This window comes from Opisthocomus hoazin, chromosome 1 (genome assembly GCF_030867145.1).
Source record: "Opisthocomus hoazin isolate bOpiHoa1 chromosome 1, bOpiHoa1.hap1, whole genome shotgun sequence".
NCBI lineage: Eukaryota > Metazoa > Chordata > Aves > Opisthocomiformes > Opisthocomidae > Opisthocomus > Opisthocomus hoazin.
The window spans coordinates 29,797,457-29,819,960 of record NC_134414.1 but is presented as its reverse complement, the minus strand read 5'-3'; the positions used below and the strand labels follow the sequence as shown (position 1 = coordinate 29,819,960).

The window sequence follows — 22,504 nt, the reverse complement described above, 5'->3', positions numbered from 1 at the left end:
CTGCAGGTGCCTTGTAATCCTTTGTTCACAAATGAGAATAAAATGCCTAGAGAATTGCACCATTTGAAGATAAAACTGGAAGGAAAAGTAGATATGTGGATACAGAATTTCGATATGACATACTATACAATACATAACACTAATTAAAATGATTTAGGAAAAAAATATCAAGCAAAGTTATTCTATACACAGGCAAATATATGCATACTTCATTTAACAGAAAACGGACTTGTATCTTTATTTTTCTTATTGTGTCTTCAGTATCTATACGAATACATTGCACTAAGTCAGTTAAGCTTGGTCTGATTTATCACCATGTATAACATCTCAAAAACCTACCCAAATCCAATGCTTTAACTCTCATTTTTAAAACATCAAACAAGTTAAATGAATAAGGGTTTAAAATGCCCAAGGTTTTTTTGTAAATCAGAGGACAATAAATTCAGAATAGATAAAACCGATAAATAATTGCCTTTCAAATAAGAATACTAATAAATTCATATTTGTGAATTTCAGATAAATATGTCTGAAAAGTTATAATAAAGATCTTCTGGATCAGCATTATTAGTACTATTTTAGGTAAATTCTAAACTCCTGAGCATGGGTCACAAAAAACAACTAATTTTAGTTACAATAGTGTGTATCCACAAGTTTTATTCTATGTTCTTTTACACAGTGTCATAGCATTTCTGTAGCCTTCAGAATATAGGAATAAGGAATCAGTACCGAATACTGATTCGCAACGTTATTTACTAAAAATCTTAAACCCGTAATGCACACACTTTTATAAAAATCCAAAAGACTTCAAACAACTTAGCAAAACGATAAACATGAACAGAAGCAAAAATATAACTGATTGCATCTGTCTGTGTTATAAAATTGTGATGGTAAGCATGTAAATTTTCAGCAAACCACAACAGTTTTGTGCAGCACAAGGCCATGCCAGTAGACAAAGCAGAAACATTACTAGACCTAGCGATCTTAACTCTGTCAGAAACAGGCAGTTGGAAGCCAGATGCCTCCTTCTTACTGTTTTTCATTGTAACTAATGAGTTCATCTACTACATTATGGGAAAAATATGGGCTTAAGTTAACTAAGTGACATATTGTATATCTAGTGACCTCATCTGTCACACTCCTTCCCTAAAATATCTTGTTTGCTTGTGATTTATGAAGTGTATTGTAATTGTTTTAACCTACTGAGTTACCTAAATAGTTCTTGCACTACTTCCAAATGCCTAAAAATACAAAATCCCCCATGTTTATGACCTAAATAATGAGACATTTCATGTCTGTGGTAAATTTATACATTTTTTTCCTTATTAAAAAAAAAGACAACACAAAACATTCTGCTTTTAATATTTATTTACTATAAAAAAAGGAAAAATTCTGTGTACATCCCTATGATCTTTTTTCTTTTTTAACGCCCCCATTAGATAAAAATCAGCTGAAAATTTTCAAAAGTAAAAAAGTATGGAAATTATTACTTGTAACTACTTATATATGGCTGAAAATTTATTTGCAAGTCACACTATCCCAAACCATTGTCAAATTTCTGCTGCAAACAATACAGCAGCATTTAGCAACGGAAGGTTTGGGGCGATCTTGATATAGAGGTTGCTGCCATCTTTCAGTCTGCATGTGCACTGGAATATTTATGAGTTGTTTTCTGTATAGCTATCTTAAGGCATCAATAATAACCTTATCAGCTGCCTTTTATAGACCCCTTTGTAGTATTCTACAAACTTTCAGAGACAGTACACTACAAGCTAAAAATGCTTTCAGCTCAACCAAGCAGTGATATTACAGCTTCCTCTATAGGTGGCTGAGCCAACTAATCAATGCCTAAGCTCTAGGCTATAAAGAGAGAGTGAAAAAACTCTTCATAGCACCATCAGTCTACTAGTTTTCATACATGAGAAGCAGCACAATTAAACTGAGACGAGAAACTAAGTATGGGGACAGAATCAGAGAGTAATAAGGGTCTGATTTAAAAGTACATTGAAAGGAGTAACCAAGAACAGAGTTGCAATGGGAATTTCTACTTTGTCATAGCACTTCTGTCCGTCTACCAGAGTGCCAGCAATCAGCGCATGCCACGGCAGCATATGGCTGGGAAGAGTGAAAGCCACAAGCAGGGATAGCCCAGGGCTCCGACACGAACGGCTGAGAGCAGGGGGAGCACAGCTGGAAACTGGGGGGCTGGGGAAGGTCCGATGCGAAAGACTCTGGTGCAGCTTGGCATTCGGAAGGCGCAGATCTTGAGACAGGAGATGTAAGACAGGGTTGGAAGCTTCCCTTTTACCAGAGTGGATCTGTGAGGAAGAAGGATGTAGCTCTGGAGCAGGAAAAATAGAGATGCTCTGAAACGGGAGAGAAATGGACCAGGAGAGACTAAGGGTGGGGAAATCAAGGTTGGGAAGTGATGAAGAGCCTGTGTGGTAGAGGACAGTTAGCAGCCGTTTGTCGCAGCTGCACGTCCGTAAGCACACGTCTTCTCTTTTTGCTCACTGGAAATTGCTTCAATTTGCTCAAGGTCCTCAAAAGTCTTATGATTTGTTTCTTTCCCCACAATCACTCCTAGACTCAGGCGGGCACCTGGGGCAGCTCCTTCTATCCTGACCACAGAAAAAGTACTAAAAGAGCCACTTATGACAGATGTAACTCCTGACCTGTTTAGGCAATGTCTTTAATCAATGTCTTGATTCTTCCTTACTAATCAAAGTGCTTTCACTTGGTGCTTGATGGATAAGACATCTGTACATCAGTCTGACTGATTACCCGGTTGCCAAACAAAATGCCAGCAGTCCTAAAACAATGCATTACCAAGGCATTAACTAAAAAAGACTTCAGATAAAACAAATTTCAGAAAATGAAAAGTTGTCTTAAAGAAATGTCAACTTCAGAGTATAAAAACAGCTTTTTACATTTGAAATAAAAACCAAACACAAATTAGGAACAATAAGGTAATATGTATTTTTTTCCTAAGTGAATTTCCCTAAGTTTTGTCAGTTTTGATGTTTTTATTTATTTTTTATGTTTGTCTTGTGTAAAATCAAAAAAGAACATTATGAAAAAAATAGATCTATGATAATATCGGTGTTTCTGATCTGCCCTGAGAAAAATTATGTTTTTGTGATTAGGCATTTCTTGCAATAGTAATAATAAAAAAAATCTGTCCCCTGGGTTACACTGTGCAGTCACAAAAGTTAACAGTGAAGCATGGAGTTATATTCCACAGATATGATGAAACTTCTACTAAAAATGTTTCATATCAAGCACTACTTTGAAAAATCAAAGAACTCTTAAAACACCTGTCATTTGTACAAATGAATTAAAACAATTATTGTTACTTCAAAAAAAACCCCACATTACAACTGCTTCATGCATACATAATGATCTGATGCATTAAGTAGTTGGTTCAGGGCAATAAACATTAGATCAGGATGTATTTATTACTATCCTATGGTCTTCAATTTATTTCTCTCCTATGGTACTTTCTCTCAGAGGCAGTTGGAATAGGCAGCATATATTTCAGCAGGAAAGCAACATGATAATTTTGAGCAGCAGGCAGAAATTCAGTAGAATTTGACTTTTATGATTATCAAGACTATCATCCATGTCCCTTATAATATTTCACTCAGTTTCTTGAAAACATATGTACAACTAGACTTTGAGGAAGATGAAGCTATGAATTTTGTCAGGATTTTGTGGAGGCAAAGGATATTTTGACAGGCTATGGAAGTTAGTCGTATAGTCCACTTTGCATAGTTAAACTGCTACCCTTATGCAAAATATTTAGTTTAAAAATAGGCTGGAAAACTCTGTGCTACTACTTTAGAAATACAAACAACAATGTAGCAATGTATAATGGACAGAGTACTGTACATCCACGAGATCAGAAAAACTTGATGCTTTACTTGTCTTCTAAGAAAAAAGCTATTTCTGCAACTTTTTAATATAGTTCATTCTATCAAGAAAAAAAAAATCAATAGCTTTCAGTCCATCCACAGCACATACCTTTAAGAGATCTGTTCATTTACAGTGCTTTGGGAAAAAAAACTGACAGCGATATCAAGAGAGTTCAAAAGCCAATCCATTTTTTATAAAATGCTACACACTGATTTTCTTCCCACAATATGTCACAAGCTGAATTGCATTGTTGCAATGCTTTCACTTCCAAAACACTCCTGAATAATGCTAAGTGGAAACATCAGTTTTCAACCGAAAATAGAATCATAAAATCATAGAATCATAGAACGGTAAGGGTTGGAAGGGACCTTACAGATCATCTGGTTCCAGCCCCCCTGCCATAATCAGGGACACCTTCCACCAGACCAGGTTGCTCAGAGCTCATCCAACCTGTCCTTGAACACTTCCAGGGAGGGGGCAGCCACAGCTTCTCTGGGAAATCTGTGCCAGTGTCTCACCACCCTCATGGTGAAGAAATTCTTCCTACTATCTAATCTAAATCTGCTCTCTTTTACTTTACAGTCATTCCCCCTTGTCCTATCACTACACACCCTTGTGAAAAGTCCCTCTCCATCCTTCCTGTAGGCCTCCTTCAGGTACTGGAAGGCTGCTGTAAGGTCACCCCAGAGCCTTCTCTTCTGCAGGCTGAACAGCCCCAACTCCCTCTTAGCCTGTCCTCATAGGAGAGGTACTCCAGCTCTCCAATCATCCTCGTGGCCCTCCTCTGGACCCGCTCCAACACATCCATGTCCTTCTTATGTTGGGGGCTCCAGAGCTGGACGCAGTACTCCAGATGGGGTTTCATGAGAGCAGAGTAAAGGGGCAGAATCACCTCCCCTCGACCTGCTGGCCACGCTTCTCTTGATGCAGCCCAGGATACAGTTGGCTTTCTGGGCTGCAAGTGCACACTGTTGGCTCATGTTGAGCTTCTCACCCAGCAGTACCCCCACGTCCTTCTCCGCAGGGCTGCTCTCAAGCCACTCTCTGCCCAGCATGTACTTGTGTTTGGGATTACCCCGAACCACGTGCAGGACCTTGCACTTGGCCTTGTTGAACTTCATGCGGTTCACGCAGGCCCATCTCTCCAGCCTGTCAAGCTTTCCATTACTTCATTAACATTAATTGTCTTCTCAGTAACTAACAGGCTGCCAGCTGAAGTGTAAAAAATGATTATTCACCCTTTTCCACTGCTGGAGGTGTGGAAGCACTGTTGAAAGAAACAATAGCCCAATAAACCTACAAGGTAAGCAAGGATAGCTTCGGTAACAGCTAGAACCGAGAAAACTAATCTTAAGTGACCCTGACCACCATAGCTAAAACTACTTCACATTCATAGCTGTAATTTAAGGTTACTTGCTTTTACATAATAAGGCTGATTAGCTACTATTAACAGAAGATACCATGCTCCTCTATTTCTCCTGTGTCTTATTCCAACAACAAGATATTTCTGCTCTCAAAATACGTACTGATTACCTCTACCTGGTAAGAGGAAGAGCTATTCTCAATTTTTCAGTCTTGACTTCCACACCTTCCAGACATAACGAAGATATTTTCATATCAGTTTTGGGAATATATCCCTATTGTACCAGAGAAATCAACCAAGAACAAAACATTATTTTCTAAACTATTTAAGTTAAGCTCCCATTCAACAAATACAAATTTCACCATTTTATGCTCAGTTCGCAAGGGTAGCTCTTGCTGACCAAAGGGACAAAGGTAAAGACCAGTAATGATGTCCTGACTTCTACAATCTTATCTTAAACTGGCTGTGGGAAACGGCAAGTTCCACTTCCAGAATGTGCCATTAAGTTATGTGCTTTATAAGAGTCTTGATAACCCCCCTACAAAGACCTGAACCTTCTACGATGTTAAGATTAATTTAATGTATTTGCTTGCAAAATAAAATAGAAGAAGCTTGCCTGCCTTCCATGGGAGGTAGCTTTGCTTACTGGCACTATTCATCCTACTGAATCTGAAAGGAAGCTTTTCAAAGGACTTGAAACCATCTCCCAACACCACGAGCAGAGATTAAGCTCTAGCACTGCTTCCCTACTAAACACAGCACAGCTAGGATTTCTCACACAAGATCTTTGTGGAAGATGTTGCTAAAGATGAAAGGCACAGATTTTTATAAAGGGGTTTGCTAGTACTTCAGATTGCAGTGAATAGTCTCCTTCCAGGATCTCAAACACTCTGCAAGCAAAAAAGCAGACCTGAATAAAACAAAGGGACAAAACTGAAAATCCCCTCAACCATAAAATGAAACAAATCAGTATTCGAAAATACTTTACAATGGAGGAAGGTGTAGATTAGTGGCCTTGCACACTGTTAGACAGGTAGAGATGAAATGAGGGGCTATTGGAGGGACAATGATACGCATTGCTCAGATTTATTAGATGCCAGGTGCAAAGGGAACATGCCTGCCAACCATTACGTTGAAGACATTATTGAAGTGTTTAGACGCATATAAAGTTCTTACTTTCAACCCATATACATGTAGTACTCATAAAGAAGAATATGTATCTATGAACCTGTATGTAACAAATTATAGCTATCTATGGGATGGGGATATTACTAAGGCACTTAATGTCATTACACTGGATGAAGTGCCTAAGATCAAAGAATTTCATGCCAGCTTTTGTCATAAAGAGAGTTCTGTGTCTGGAGTTCAGTTAAGCCTAGTCAAAGGAGTCACTATTAATCTGACCAAGGCAGAGGTCTACAATGACTTCTGCAGTGAGTGGAAAGAGAGATTTCTAGTGCCCAATTTATCTCTCTCTAAAGCAGGCCAGACGGATTGTACCCTAAAGGTGCTCTAACTTCTTTCCATCTATTACAAAGGGAGTCTAGGATGACTAGCTCACACATTGATTTACTACTGACATTTTCCAGAAAGTACTACTCACATATGATTGATTATTTCAAGATAAAAACTGGAAATCTAGTACAGAGCTTTTGGTCATTTTGCAATACCCACAGTCACAGAGACAGTGAGAGTGATAAAGAATGTTGTTATCATCTTCGACTAGTCAGGTAAAAACAACTCTGCTTCTGGCAAAGACATTTTGAATGCTATTCCCATCTTTTCTACACCTCCACATTTTAATTACGTTGAAGAATTTCTCTTCATCCCAGTCATTTGAAGAAATCTGATGAACTGAAAGGTCTGTAGGCCAGGCAACTTTTTAGACCACTTGACAGGCTCTTCCGTTTAAATATTCTTGGTTTGAAGTCTCCACTTTAAAATCTTCACAGATGCAGAGAAACTGAACCATTTGACACCCCAGAAGTCTAACTCACTCCAATTCTTTGGTATTGTTGACAGAAAGAAGCAACTCTGGCAACATTTACTTTTGTAGGACTGTGTTTCTCAGACATCCTTCAGATGCAAGAGAATAGTTCTGATCTGCTTTTTTCCTTGAGACCATGTTAATAAACTCCTCCAAAGAATGATACTATACATGACCTGAACTGAAAAGAGAGGAAGCTTTCTTTTCATTTTGCAAGTTCTGCTTTGTCTGACTAAGCACAGACTATTTCAGAAGTACTGCAGACGCTTTAAAAGTTATCATAAACTAGTAGGAGAAACCCAAGCACTTGTGACAAAGTTATGACAAGGAGTAAATCTACTGATAGAGACATGCTTTTCTCCTCCTCGTGGACCAGCTTAGAAAGAAAAAAGAATACAGAAGTACAGTACATTATACAGAAACAAACATTGTTATTGTTAAATGGTAGTCATGGGCCATCATTTATTTTTACCTTCCTGGGTGTGTCCTTTCTCCTTTAAGCACCATAAGATAACATATAGCTTGTGATCAATATTTGATTAACAGTAAGACAAACACTAAATCCTTATTAAACCACCTACAAACATTTTTCCTTGCAAAGCATATTTTAAAGTCTTTTATTTCAATACCACATTTTATTCATATATAATATCATCAATAAACTAGACAAAGGTCAACATTGCATATGATGTGAACTTAAAAATTTCATACCAAGTACAATGATGTTTACAATTGCTGTCACTTGCACTTGACACTAGCTGTAGCTACTCGTAAGAAGTGTACACCAATCACACACCTTAATGTATCTGAGACAAGCAGGGTCTCACACAGCCTTAAATATATTTTAACTAAACATATTGCCCCATGTAAAGAAAAAAAAAGAAGCATCACTAAGAACAAAATCGGTGTCTTAAATACCACTAATATACCTATTCCCAATCTTACCCTTCCCCCCCCCAAGTTTCCTGAACAGATAAATAGATTCCATCTACTAAAAAGAGATTTCTTTCAAGCAGCCAGTCTCTCTCCCTTAATTCATAGAGATCTGTCCCAAAGAAGTCTTGTACAGTTCTAACAACAATGACACAATTTGCTGTATTGAATTGGACTGACAAAGAACGAATCCTTTACATTGATTTAGTGTCATGTCGAATGAATAAAATATAGAGGCTTTACTTCCATGTAACCACTGAATTTTTATCCATTTTTTAATAAATGGGATTTTGCTTTAAAAATATGTATTGACTTTTAAATACTACATTAAACCTCTCTATAATATGTTAAAATACCTTAAAATTTAAAATAACATTCAAATATTACATGCTTGCTGCCAACGTCTGAAAGCATGTCAGATCACTACAAGGAAACCAATTGGCTTAGCCACTGGAACGAATGATTCTTTAAATGACAAAATAGGTTTTGACTTTTAGCCTTTTCTGACAGTGTTGGCAATTTTTTTTTCATTTCACTTCCTGCTAATGTTTTTCAAAACTGAGGAACTGGGTTCAGAATATAAAAAGCAGAAAAATTTTTCTTCTCTAATGGGTTAGTTGGGTGTAAGAGGCTGAGACCTCATAGACTTAAAGCTTGAAGGATATGATGGTATCAACAAATAAAATAATTAGCTATAGATAACATTTCCTTTACTGAATAATTTGATTCTGGAGATAAAACACTTCTCTCTGGTATCCTGCTCACACTTTTGCTACAGCTCTATTGAACTAATTTAAAAACAAAACTATATTTTACTTGAACTTGTTGAGTAAAACAAGTACTATGGACAATAGTATCAAAGAAACTATTCTTAAAAAATGCTTTATCTGAAATATTTTGATGAGCTTGTGTGGCTGCCTCCATTTCTTCTTAATCTTTTTTCTGCTTTCATTATGTATATTTTATTCATGTACTATATGTGGATAAGAAGAAAAACTGTTTGGCTTTCCCCTCCTTTTGCCACCCATTATATCAAATGTTGAGTTTTGCACAAATAGCAATATAATCTCATTTATGTTGCATAATATATTTTGATTGTATCAAATTTGATAAAAATTAAAATGTCTTTATATAACTGTGTTTGAGGCAGTCTAACCAACCTCAATTTTCAAGCAAATCTGGTTAAAAATAAAATATCCTATGCCTGATACACAAAACATGCTCTAAATGCAAAAAAAAAAAAGATAAGAATGCAATATTTAATTAAGTTTTAAGAGTTTATTCTGCAGTACCACATAGAACTGTAGTACTCTTCTGAACTAAGAGCAAATGATTCCTTTTTTAATCAACGATGGATTAAATCATACAAATGCAACTATGTCGGAATAAAGAATATTACATCAGGAAACTAAGTGATCCAAAATATACTTTTTTCCTTTGGACAACCATCAATAGTCTTATTAATCGAAATCTCAAAACCTTGCTTACTAGTTGTGAGAATTTAAAGTGATCTATAATATACATACATATATATATGAAAGTTTAAGAAATGCCAGATTAACATAGTGATAGTTTAAGTTGATTTAATGAAGACTTTAACATAATGCTCCTAGAACACTGTATGATAAACACAAGTTGCATTATTACTAAAGTAGGAAGTTAACTATTGCTGTTCTTTATAAAGATATATACCAGAGATTTATATATAAGAGATTTTTCAAATCTCTTAGGCTTTTTATGAATCAATCTCTTTACCCATTGAGGTTTTTCAAAATTATACCACGAACATTTTCATCAGATTAAATTTTTTAACCTGTTTTACATTTCTGTATTCGCAGCACGCTGCATGCAAATAAACGGGGAAATGTACATGAAAACTTGGCTAAAGTTACACTTGGATAACTCTTTTTCAAGTAATGACATCTGAAAAACATATTCCCTACATTATATAGTATCTATTAAAGCAAACAAACAAACAAAACAAATCAGGCCCAAAACATGTAATAGTTGCTCTGGTCACAAAAGCGGTTTCCTTCAAGAAAAGCACAGCACAGCACATTAACTAACAGGCATAAAATAATTCACAGTACATACAGTATCAGAGGCTTACATACCATCAAGAAGGCAAGAAAAAAAGCAAGAAAGGAAGGCAAAAGAACAGGAAAAGATATGGGGACAGGGAATACTATAAAAGTACTACATACTTTATGTGGTATGCAATATTTTTAAAATAGGCCGGGCTTTATTTTTATGGACCTAATATTGTAGCAGAATAAACACAAACCAAAAGCATTTACAATTTTTGACATCCATTCCCTCCTCCTGACTGCTTTTTAAATTTATTTTATTTTATTTAATAATAAGTAAAGTTAATAAATGGTAGTAAAAGTGGGAAAGAGATTTCCTAGAAAAAATGTAGGCAGGAAGTTAAAGTTTTGAAGGTGTCATCAGGTCTGATCTCCATGTAACCTGAGGCGTATACTTATTTTTCAACAATTACATGACAGTTACTTCTTGAATTACATTACATTAAATAAGAACACCCAAACAGGTTAGGAGATGATGTTAATATTACCTTTGTAAAATGAGTGGGCAAAGCTCTGCTCAGGAATTAACTTGGCAAGGAATCCATGGTTCAAACTTGGGTGAGGGATAGATGGTATGACCACAACTGTGGAGAAAATCATGGAATCAAATGTGAGCCAGCTAGTATTCATGTGTGGCCTGGTCCACTGTGGATCCATGACGGATATCCTATCTCATTGAAACATGCAAATATGGTATTATCAACCAAAAAAAATTGCATTTCTAAAGGAAGAAAATAAGTTCTGTATCAAGAGATAGGAAACAGCATTATCTATTATTTGGGCACTTCAAGAGCAACATTCATGGGGAAGAAGAGACACAGATATATATATATATATATATAAACACACGGACACAGGCAAGACAATCATGGGTGAAATAGTTCACTGAAATTAGCAGTTTTTTAGTGCAGAACCATAACATAGAACCAGGCAGGCATAAAAAAAATATGATTTCTCATAATTGATGACTTTCATGTAATATATTTAAAATGGAGAGCCTACAAGCACATGGACTTTAAAAGTTATGTATAAGTAGCAAATTAAAACAGCATGATGAATCAGAAAGTAATGATTGAATGTAAATATGACACAAATTGGAAGATAAATTCTATGAAAAATGAAAATTAACAACTCCATAAATGAAGAAAGTAATTAAAAATCAATACATGAAGAAAAATGCACATAAAGAGCTTCATGGACAAATTCAGTTACTGTTTTCAGCTCTTTTAAGACAGAAGGTAGAGTTATAATCAGTCCAGTCAGACTTGAAAAAACCTACTGAACTGACAGTGTAAAATAATTGAAACGAAGCAGGGTAAAGTTTGGATCCTTAATTTCTGATGGGTTCTGACAGCTCACAGACTCCCTACCTCTCAGGCTGAAGAACATATGCTAGTAAAAACCACTACTATTACTAAAAATCACAAACAGTTCAGTCAAAGCAGGCAGTAGAAATGCTTCCTTCTCATTATATTGTTTCCATAGGCTTTTAAATGCAGACACCAACACAGCAGGATTCCCAAGAAAGTACTCCACCACTACCCTTGCAAAAAGCTCCTCAGCCAAACAAGAGTTCACATGGGCAAACAGCTGTGTTTGTTCGTCATGTATTTCATAGTATAGAGTTAAAGATATCTGTTCTTACTAACAAATTAGAGAGTCAGGAAGTTGTGCTGATCAGCTATCTTGTACTTTACATCTTGAACTCCATCAGGCACCCTGTTGCTTTTTAATTATTTTCAAATTAAAGAAAAAAGGGATAAAAAAAGCAATATGCAAATGAAAATTAGTTATATCCTATAACCAAATATACAGAAAAACTGAAATCTGCCAATGTATGTTAAAGAACTGAATATTTATACAGGAAGAAAGTGGTAAGTAATTTCCTATTAGGATCTTAAGATATTCACTAAAAAAACTGTGTAGTAAAATAAATAAAGTTCTAAAAAAAAAATCTGCGTATCAAAATGAAAAATAACATCTGAAGAAAACAAATGTACCTGTACTTGTTGGTGAATTTATTTCTTGTCTGATATTTCTACCTGCCTGGCTCCCAGATCTTGCAGTTTCTCGTTGCGGTTCTAATATATCGCGGTATTTGGAGACCATCAGAACAGAAATAAAGTAGACTACCGCCAAAGCTAAGAACTGAGCCTGTTTGCTGTCATCCTGTGTTGGAGAAAAAGGAACAGACTATAATATCGGACACTTCCATAGCATTTTTACACAATATCATCACAAGGCTTTATAACTAATAGTACCACAAGTTTGTTGTCATCTTTTCCTCCCACCCCATGCAGCCTGCTGTTCTATGGCAACTACCATCTATGGCTTAGATCTCCTCCTGATTGAGATTAAGTTGCTGTAGTTCAACTGAAGCATCTTTTATTGTTATTACGGTGTAAAACCCAACACGGTAGAATTAAGATTTCAGCCTCTATCTACTCCTATAGCAGTTTCACCTTGTTTCAGTTCCACAGGTATGCATTTTCTGTTACAAATCCAGTGCTTGCTTTCCATGTTTTCTGGGTGTTATTTAATTTGGTTGCATGTCTTTGCAATTCTTAAAATAACTAGAAACCCTCTTATGAGGTTGTTTCATAGAAATGCCAGAAACAATATTTCCCCTACTCCCTTCTTCTCTAGTTAACAATAGAGAAGGTGACAAAAGATCTCGACCCAAATTCAACCTTGCCCTTTCAAGATGACCAGGCAAAGTTTCTACTTCCTTATTTCTAACTGAAGTCTTCACTTCAATCCACTTGAACTTTGGTTGGAGACATTTAAACATAACATATCTATTTGCATATACATAGTAATAATTCCTATTGTACTACTTTCAAAAACAAACACATTGTGGTACAGTTTTATGCTAAAAACAGTTGCAGAAAATTCTGAAAAAAATTATATATATTTATATCTAGTATATGGATATATATGTTTAGCAGGACTAAAAACTGTCTTCATGAATCAATTTTCTGCAGTTCTGCAATACATATAATAATTCTTCCTCCTACCCTAGTTGGACAAATAGTGGACACCTTTAGTAATACAGTTTTAATCAACATAGTCATAACTGATTTATTCTGGCTGTGATTGTTTAGTTAATAAAATATCAAGTTTGACTGTTAAATACAATTAGCTACTAATCTCAAATAGCTCACCAGTAGGATTTTAAAATGCAGAAAGTGTCTGGTAGTTACCAAGCCACAAACAGATGGTTTGCAGATAATATATGAAGTGCAGTGCACAAAGGATATTTTTAATTCCAGTACAATCAAAATCTCTTTCAAAATATAAGCGATGATTTTGCATAAAGAAAGAGTTACAGCACATATTACTCACCACATCACGAAAAACAACTGCTCGTAGACGATTAATATCAACATCCTGAAGAAGCCTGTCAGGGTCTTTTATAGGAGAAAGATTGCCAGGGACATTTTCAAGGGGAGTCTAAAAATAAAAAGTAGTGAGATCTTTTTTTTCCCCCCAAATATCAAAGCATTTCTGTTAGAGCCTTAATTTGACAGATTTTTTAGGCATTGCATCAATCTTAGATGACTTTTCACTACCAACATACTTCCAAAATAATAGTCAGACAAGGGTTCTAGGAATAAAGCAATGTTTTGAATTATTGTCTTAATACTAACTATTAAGATACCAATTGTTACATATTCCTAGTACCTCAGAACAAATGTATCTCTTCTCAGAGATATATAATTTGCACTCAAAAAGTTATTTCAGATTACAGTTGCTTCATAGCAGTACAATAAATTAATTCTAATGTGTTTTAAAAACAATGAGCAGATACATTTTAAAAAAATCAGTTTATGTTCATATTACTGAGAATCGTACTAACAGAATAACTGCTATTATCACAAAAGCAGAGAGTAGTATGTTTCCTTTAAAAAAAGATAATGTATTACAAATGATGCCTAAACACCTAATTAATAGTCTCATTACACTGATTTGCTTTGCACTGAATACGATAACATGGAGAAATGTAATGTTTTTGTGAGATTTAATGAAACAGTATTGTGAAAGGAGCTGAGTTTGTAAATGCTATCTGAAAAAGTCTTCAGAGAAGAAAACCTACTGAATTTAGTAATGAAAATATAGTAGCAAAAAAATAAGAAATCCTTTACATCATACAAAGTGTTGTATTTTAGTCACAGGTTGTACTAAATTTTTTGAGATTTTAGTTTCAGGACTCCTAAAGTCTTAAAGCTGTAAACAAGTTAAAAAAAAAAAGATGAACAACGAATTAATGAAACTAGAAAAACTAAGCTGTAATTGAATATTAACCAAGTTTCATTCCTAAAATCAGATAGAAAATACTGATGTTTAATATGTATGCAAAGCTCTGTTGAAGTTACTGGGACTCTGATGTTCCACCAACAAAGACGTGACTGCGGGATTGCACCAGAATTGTAAGTGCCCTGACAGATTAAAAAAGCTATGCGGGTATATGCAACAGATGTGAGTATGGGGACTTGCTCTTTGAAGTAGACCAAGCAAGAGTGAAAAAGCTGTTTAAAATTGCTCCAACCATACTACTGCATTAACATGTTTTTGTTACAAATGCAGCCCCTGCCCCGGCCCAATACCTTCACTTTAAGCCAGTTAATAGCAAAAAACCTAAGCTTGTGCCAAATATTTGAGAAGGCAATGACAATTATTTTCCGATCCTGTAAAGCAGTGGTACAGACTTGCCATTGCGGCTGGTAGCTGAAGACTGGGTTACCTTGGTTGCTGCTGCTGCAGTCACACTCTGCAGAGCGTCTTGAGTTTTACTGCTGATTAACGACGTCTTGTTCACTCTCTCTCTCTGCCTCTGCCGACATTCTAAGCAGTTTCTCACAGCCACACAACAAACTAAAAAAGAAGTTATGAAAATGCTACAAATTAGAATATTATCTCATTATTATATCCAGAACATCAGATAGCAGTCTGGACATCTAGTTTGATATGTCAATAACCATGTCCAAATATAAGCGCAACATAGTTCTCACTTTAGACTCTCTGTTGGTACTAAGAAAGCATTATGGTAACTTTTTCATTTCATTCTTTAGTTGAACAAGGAAATGTTTTATATAATTGCTGTATCACTATACTAAAATTTAAAAATTATTAGGCTTTGAACTGGAACTCTCATATATTATTGATTGGTTATCAACACTTAAAATCTGGAAGTACTTACGTAAAGCTAGAATAGGAAAAAAACAGCAGGTGGTAATTTAGAATTTGATGAAAATTGATCATTAAGAATAAAGCACAAGTTTTATACCAGAAGCAGTATAATTATCAATGACCTAATAAGCGGTGTGATTAATAACAGGACAGAATCTGAGTACAAAAATTATTCATTATTTGAGAGATCAAATAGTATGTGGAACATAACACTAGCAAAGCAGCATCATGCCAGATGACAGTCAAAACCTGACATTCACAAGGATAAAGTGATATAGTTTGCATAGAATAGTTTGAACTATTAATAAATTTTTAAATGTTTTAAATAAATTATAACAGCATATAGCAAATAGTGAATAGTGAAGAGAGGTGCCAGACTGCTGCGAGACATATTAAGGTCTACAGAGTCTGCACACGCATCCCATGCTTTTAATCTTACATAGCCTATAAGTAGTCTTCCAAATTCATGAAGACTCGGATAAGGAAACCTGCAACACACAGGTACCAAAGCAGTCTTAAGAAAAAAAAAATCTCCATTTACTTACTTTATTTAATATTTTTACTCTCCCAAAATATTTACAACTTGAAATACATAAGAAAGAACAATTTCAGACATTTCATTTTAACTTCTTCTTGTGCCTAAATTGAATCAACCATAAAACTGTAGCAAATCAATAATAAATGGGATTTTTATTTTATCACATCGTAGTCAGTACAAGCCCTTTCCTCTGTCTGTCACTATTTGATCCACCTGTAGCTCATTGATCTGTAAGTAATTATTTAATATGTATTGTCTGCCGACTTACCAAGCCTTAGGCACTGCCGCATTAGACCTCCAGAAGACATGTTTTTTTCAGCTTCAATCTCACTAAAATTTAGAGAACTGGCAAATACCAGTACATCAACCATTGCCATCAGACGGCTGAGAAAAGTTACTGCTGTCTCTGCTGACATTCCTTGTGTCACTTCGATATTTTCTAATTCAGTCTTTAAAAGGAGATAATTGAATTAAACAGTTTAAACACAACTGAAATATAAAGACAGCACATACATATACAAATCTAAATTGTTATGCTTAATGACAAATACATTGAAAAGTTATTTAAAAATCTCCTACTATTACCATTAACATAAACTGTGAGTGAAATTCAAAGTAAGACAGCATGAAGAGTGAGAATATTATTTACATTTACATGCTGTAATAGACAAGAAAAAGTCTAACATAAATGAGAAAGTGATTAGCCATTACATACAGACAAAGTAGGGCCAGATAGTAAAATGCACGGTATGTAAGGATGCAACGTACTCTTACATTCTTCCATAGGCTAAGCAAATTGACAGGTAACAGAGGAAATTAATTACTGTCTGCATAGCTTTTACGTTGCTTTAGATAATCAAGTAAACGGGAGGAGTGGAGTGGGAAAAAAGGGACAGTTTTGCCCTGTTTCCACAAATTGATTCTCCCTGGGAATGCTTATACCACATAGGAGCCTGACTGAGTACAATTCTGCTGGAGATAAGAAGAAAGTACGTTCACTCCCTCATGACAGCAGCAGAGGGGAAGTCAAACCGCACCCAGTTACATGGCGTGCAACTTGCGTCTCCCAGAGGACGGCCATTTCTTTCCTAATATAGTGGTGGACTCCCCTTAATGGGAATCCACATAGGAATGCTGAATGAGGTCAATATTTCTGAAGTCTAAAAGGGGGTCATCTTTTTCTCTAAAAAGCTACTTAGATGTCCAGAGTCATGTTTCCAACTGCATTCATGTGTCTAACGGCGCAGATAAGTGAGGAAATACTAAGTTAAATTTAAAAAAAAATATCTGTTTATACACTTTTACCTCTGGAGCTAGGCAAAATTGAAAATGGGATTTAGTACTTGACTAACACAAGTCACATTTATACGCCTAAATACTATTTTTAGACTTGTTTACAGATGGCTGATTCTTATTGATTTGTCAACAAGATTTCAGACCGCAGGGCTTTTCTGAACACAGAGTTCAGTCCCTTTGAATAGTATTACTTTCTTTGTGCTTGTTTGGTTTCATTAATTTGCTTATAAGTATTATGAAAAAAAATCAAAATATGTTTTGTGCTGTTAAGGTAATTTCCTTTCAAAGAAAAAGAAATACAGAAAAGTAAAAAACCCCTTTATTTCCATATTTCTAAAAAATTAGTATCCTCATTCATGAATCACTTTTTAGAATATTTTACATCAAAAATTCTAAAAGTGCAAACTGTGCCAAACAGTATTAAGGAAACAATTGTTTTGAAAGATGAAGGATATAATGTGGCACGTGTCACCACAATGGCAGGTAACACCTCATTTAATTTCTCTTAAGGATGTAACATGTCGGTTACATGAGTGATTTAGGAAGGGCTGTCATCTGTCTGATCTGCCCAATAATATCAGAAAAATGGAAAAACAAGAATTCTCAGAAGAACTATTTCCAGCCTATCTTCTTTAGCCAGGTCTCCCCCACTCAGCATGTGCTTTGTTCCTACTTTTTGGAAAGATAAGTTTCTGTTTTTTTATAACAGACTGCAACATCATTTTTGAAAGCACTCATCCAAAGAAAATAGATTTGCAAAAATCTATAGCCATAACAGTCTGCTAGAAAAACTCATAGGTGGTTACAGAAACTTGAACTTTGAACTCAGGCTTGAAATAACATCAAGCCTGCTAGCAGCCAACTGACTGCCTGTTGTTGATTTTTCTCAAGCGTCAACTGTATCGTACCAATCATAATCTTAAATCTACTCAGTATATCTATTGGGGTTTTTTTTTGCAAGTTAAGTATAAATTCATTTTAAATAAAATTTCACCAAAATTTTTGAAAACTTTTAAGTGAAAAAAAATCTCTTATTTTACAAACTTCTCTAAAATACTGCTGGATGGAAGAAAAAAAAAGACTGACAGGTTTTTACAGCAAAACTTACCATCAGTTTTACCTGCTAAATAGAGCACATCGATATTCTAATAATGTTTAAAATAAACTCCACTGTTGATCAACCTGTTTTCAGGTATTGGCAATATTTTAGATACATGTAGCTCAAAAACTCTTTAAAAAGTGAACTGATCACCATTTCATGACTACTTAGGATACTTTAAGAGCAGTAACAAGTCTCCCATACAACAAACATGCTCAGGGCCTAAAGAGTTTTTCTACTGACAACATGTATAACTCCAGTTAAACTCAAATCAAACCTGCCTATGTTCATCACACGTGACAGTGCTTTAAGTTACTCAAAGGAAACATAATTGGAAAAGTTAATGATTACACCCAATATATTCCTATTCACATCCTACTATATGATATAGGAAAATAATAATAATAAAAAAGCCAAAATATTAAATGATCAAAAATAAGACATTTTTGAAAATGCAAAAAACTGAAACTTACAGCAGCAATACTAACCTTAGAACCCTGGACATGCAACAGACAAAAACAGACAACAGATCACAACAATAAAAGAAAAAGAAAATTATTAAGTTAACTAAAACTACAATGTAAAATTGAAACAAATTAGTATATTGGAAGTATACATTTGTTTAATCTATAATTAGAACAGCAAAACATTTCAGCTTAGCATGAGCATTTGAAAATAAAGAGTTCTAAGAGATAGCTATGCACAAGGAAAACTGTAAATCTTGTATTATTATGGAGCTCATGTAAACATTGATTCTTCCAAACCAATGTACATCTTTTATATAGTACACAGAGAAATTTTATGAAGCAATGTAAACCAGAGTAATGTTTTCACTGATTACACAGAAATAAAATGAGCGTTTTACAACAAGCCATTAAACTGAAATGTAATAAAGTATTTAATCTTTGTATGAGGAGGCAAATATGTTTAAAATGCTTTGACAAAACAAATGTAAATCACAGAATGTAAAATCTTTCTTCATGTATAATGCTCCTTCCTTTGAAGCAACACATAGCTCATTATATATATTACATTTGGGTGTGATTTCTTCAACCTAAACCAATGTCCTACTGGATATCCAAACTTAAAAAAAAAAGAAAAAAAAGAATCACTGAGCCCCTAGGACCCTAGGACTGAGTCAGTCTTCAAATTTCAATGTTCACAATTAAATAGCTGTGTAAAATTCTTATGTTTTAACTTTAGGTAGTAGCACCTTCACTCTTCTCACAATAAGCCAGGAACAAATCCTTGTTTTCACTAGTTATGTTTTAAAAAAGAGAAAGAAACTGAATTTTCAAGTGTATGACAGTGTTTTGTCATTGAAATAGTGGAAAGAACTAATCTAACAGAAAGAAAAACATGCTGAAACAAACTGCTTGCTTTCCTTTTGGAACAGAAGATACCACATTCAGCCAGATTTTAAGTGTGTCATCTTCTTTCGTAGCTGGATGAACCTCAAGAATTAACCTATGGCTATTTTCTCTCAATTACTAGCTGACAATTTTTACATCAGCGTACCACTGTTGATTCTCAAAACTGTTATAGATCACAGAGCACCTGTGGTACCACTTGAGTTATGAACACGATAATGCTAACACTATACAAAGGACATACAGAAAAATACCTCATCCTGGCTTTTAACCCACAGACCTAATAAGGCTGTCTTTAATTGAGTTTTGTAGACAGTCGCTCATATAACACCAGCAGCCCTCAGATCACAATCTGAGAGCTGCTATTTTAAATGCTGTAAGCAAGAATTAAAATTATAGATTTCACAGACGAAGTGGAAAAACAAACTAGTTGCAAGGGGTGTGGAAATTCACTCTCAATTGTCACATATATTTCAACTCCTCAAATTTCTTTTGCCTTACTCAATGGCCTAAAGTTTTTGTCACAGTTACCCTTGTAGGAAACAATGATTATTTCAAGTTCCTAGCTTGTACACAAAGTGTTTTATCTGGCAATCAGCTGCTATTAACTGAAAGCATCTTCTGCAAACCTTTTCCCTTACAGCTCCCCAAATACGCTTTTTTCACACCTGTACACTATCTTAAAAATGTCTTCCTTATAGCTGTAATTAAAATACAACCTTCAAAGACCTCCCCTGGAGAAAGCAAAAAAAAAAAGAAAATCGGTATTTCATATTGTATGACTTCCCTATAATACTGGCAGAGTTTTCTAATACCCCCAATTTAATATGCAAGACATCAGAATCAACAGTGGAACAGAGTCCAGCTTATATTGTGAAACAACAAAACTGGTTAGATGTTGTTAATATTCGCTTCCACTTCAAATCCTTTCACATGCACAATTGAAAACCCTTTAAAAAGACCAGCATTTGAAGCAAGTCCTTGTACAGACCCTGAGACAGATGTGGTATAGAACTGAAATCAAGGGAAATAGTAAAACATGGGAATAGATTACTGTGACTTACAGTAAACTCTCTCCTGTATTCCAGTCACAGAATCACAGAATAGTAGGGGTTGGAAGGGACCTCTGTGGGTCATCTAGTCCAACCCCCCCGCCGAAGCAGGGTCACCTACAGCAGGCTGCACAGGACCTTGTCCAGGCGGGTCTTGAATATCTCCAGAGAAGGAGACTCCACAACCTCCCTGGGCAGCCTGTTCCAGTGCTCCGTCACCCTCAGAGAGAAGTTCCTCCTCATGTTCAGACGGAACTTCCTGTGCCTCAGTTTGTGCCCATTACCCCTTGTCCTGTCACTGGGCACCACTGAAAAGAGCTTGGCCCCATCCTCCTGACACCCACCCTTCAGATATTTGTAGGCATTTATAAGGTCCCCTCGCAGTCTTCTCTTCTTCAGGCTGAACAAGCCCAGTTCCCTCAACCTCTCCTCGTAGTGGAGATGCTCCAGTCCCCTCACCATCCTTGTAGCCCTCCGCTGGACTCTCTCCAGTAGCTCTTCATCCTTCTTGAACTGGGGAGCCCAGAACTGGACACAGTACTCCAGATGAGGCCTCACCAGGGCAGTGTAGAGGGGAAGGAGAACCTCCCTCAACCTGCTGGCCACACTCTTCTTGATGCACCCCAGGATCCCATTGGCCTTCTTGGCAGCCAGGGCACACTGCTGGCTCATAGTTAACCTGTCGTCCACCAGGACACCCAGGTCCCTCTCCGCAGAGCTGCTCTCCAGCAGGTCCACCCCAAGCCTGTACTGGTGCATGAGGTTGTTCCTCCCCAGGTGCAGGACCCTGCACTTGCCTTCTTTGAACCTCATCAGGTTCCTCTCTGCCCAGCTCTCCAGCCTATCCAGGTCACGCTGAATGGCAGCACAGCCTTCTGGTGTATCTACCACACCTCCCAGTTTGGTGTCGTCAGCAAACTTGCTGAGGGTACATTCTAACTCTTCATCCAGGTCGTTGATGAAGAAGCTGAACAAGGCTGGGCCCGATACTGATCCCTGAGGGACACCACTTGTCACCAGCCTCCAACTAGACTCAGCGCCGCTGATGACAACCCTCTGAGTTCTGCCATTCAGCCAGTTCTCTATCCACCTCACCGACCACTCATCCAGCCCACACTTCCTCAGCTTCCCCAGGAGGATATCATGGGAGACTGTGTCGAAAGCCTTGCTGAAGTCAAGGTAGATAACATCCACAGCTCTCCCTTCGTCTACCCAGCCAGTCATGTCATCGTAGAAAGCTATCAGATTGGTCAGGCATGATTTCCCCTTGGTGAATCCATGCTGACTACTCCTGATAACCTTCTTTTCTTCCACTTGCTTCATGATGGCCTCCAGGATAAGCTGCTCCATCACCTTTCCCGGGATGGAGGTGAGGCTGACCGGCCTGTAGTTCCCTGGGTCCTCCTTCTTGCCCTTTTTGAAGATTGGAGTGACATTGGCCTTTCTCCAGTCCTCGGGCACCTCTCCTGTCTTCCAGGACCTCTCAAAGATGATGGAGCCAGACATATAACCTTCACTCTATTCCTCTTCACTCACAGATTCGTGAGCAGTTTGTTCTTACAGATAATGAATTTTTTGTTTTATTCTTCCTGTTCATATTTAAAGGCTCCTATTCGCAGCACTATTCAGATCATCCTAGCCTGGATTAAAAAAAGCAAGGCAAAAGGCAGATTCCTA

General features: G+C 36.3%; 1 protein-coding gene across 5 annotated transcripts in view; it reads right to left on the bottom strand.

The window, feature by feature from the left end:
- The window catches only part of NBEA (neurobeachin), a 544,466-nt gene that overhangs the window by 319,992 nt on the left and 201,970 nt on the right, over positions 1-22,504 (bottom strand). For 3 of the 5 annotated variants that reach the window (XM_075420361.1, XM_075420351.1, XM_075420371.1), the window contains exons 25-30: positions 18,879-18,902; positions 16,279-16,459; positions 15,027-15,157; positions 13,628-13,735; positions 12,283-12,451; positions 10,771-10,866 (exon numbers count right to left, since the gene is read on the bottom strand). In XM_075420361.1, coding sequence (XP_075276476.1) covers positions 10,771-10,866; positions 12,283-12,451; positions 13,628-13,735; positions 15,027-15,157; positions 16,279-16,459; positions 18,879-18,902 — 709 coding nt within the window. The remainder of the gene's footprint in view (positions 1-10,770; positions 10,867-12,282; positions 12,452-13,627; positions 13,736-15,026; positions 15,158-16,278; positions 16,460-18,878; positions 18,903-22,504) is intronic. The other 2 variants (XM_075420383.1, XM_075420378.1) reach the window with 2 other exon arrangements.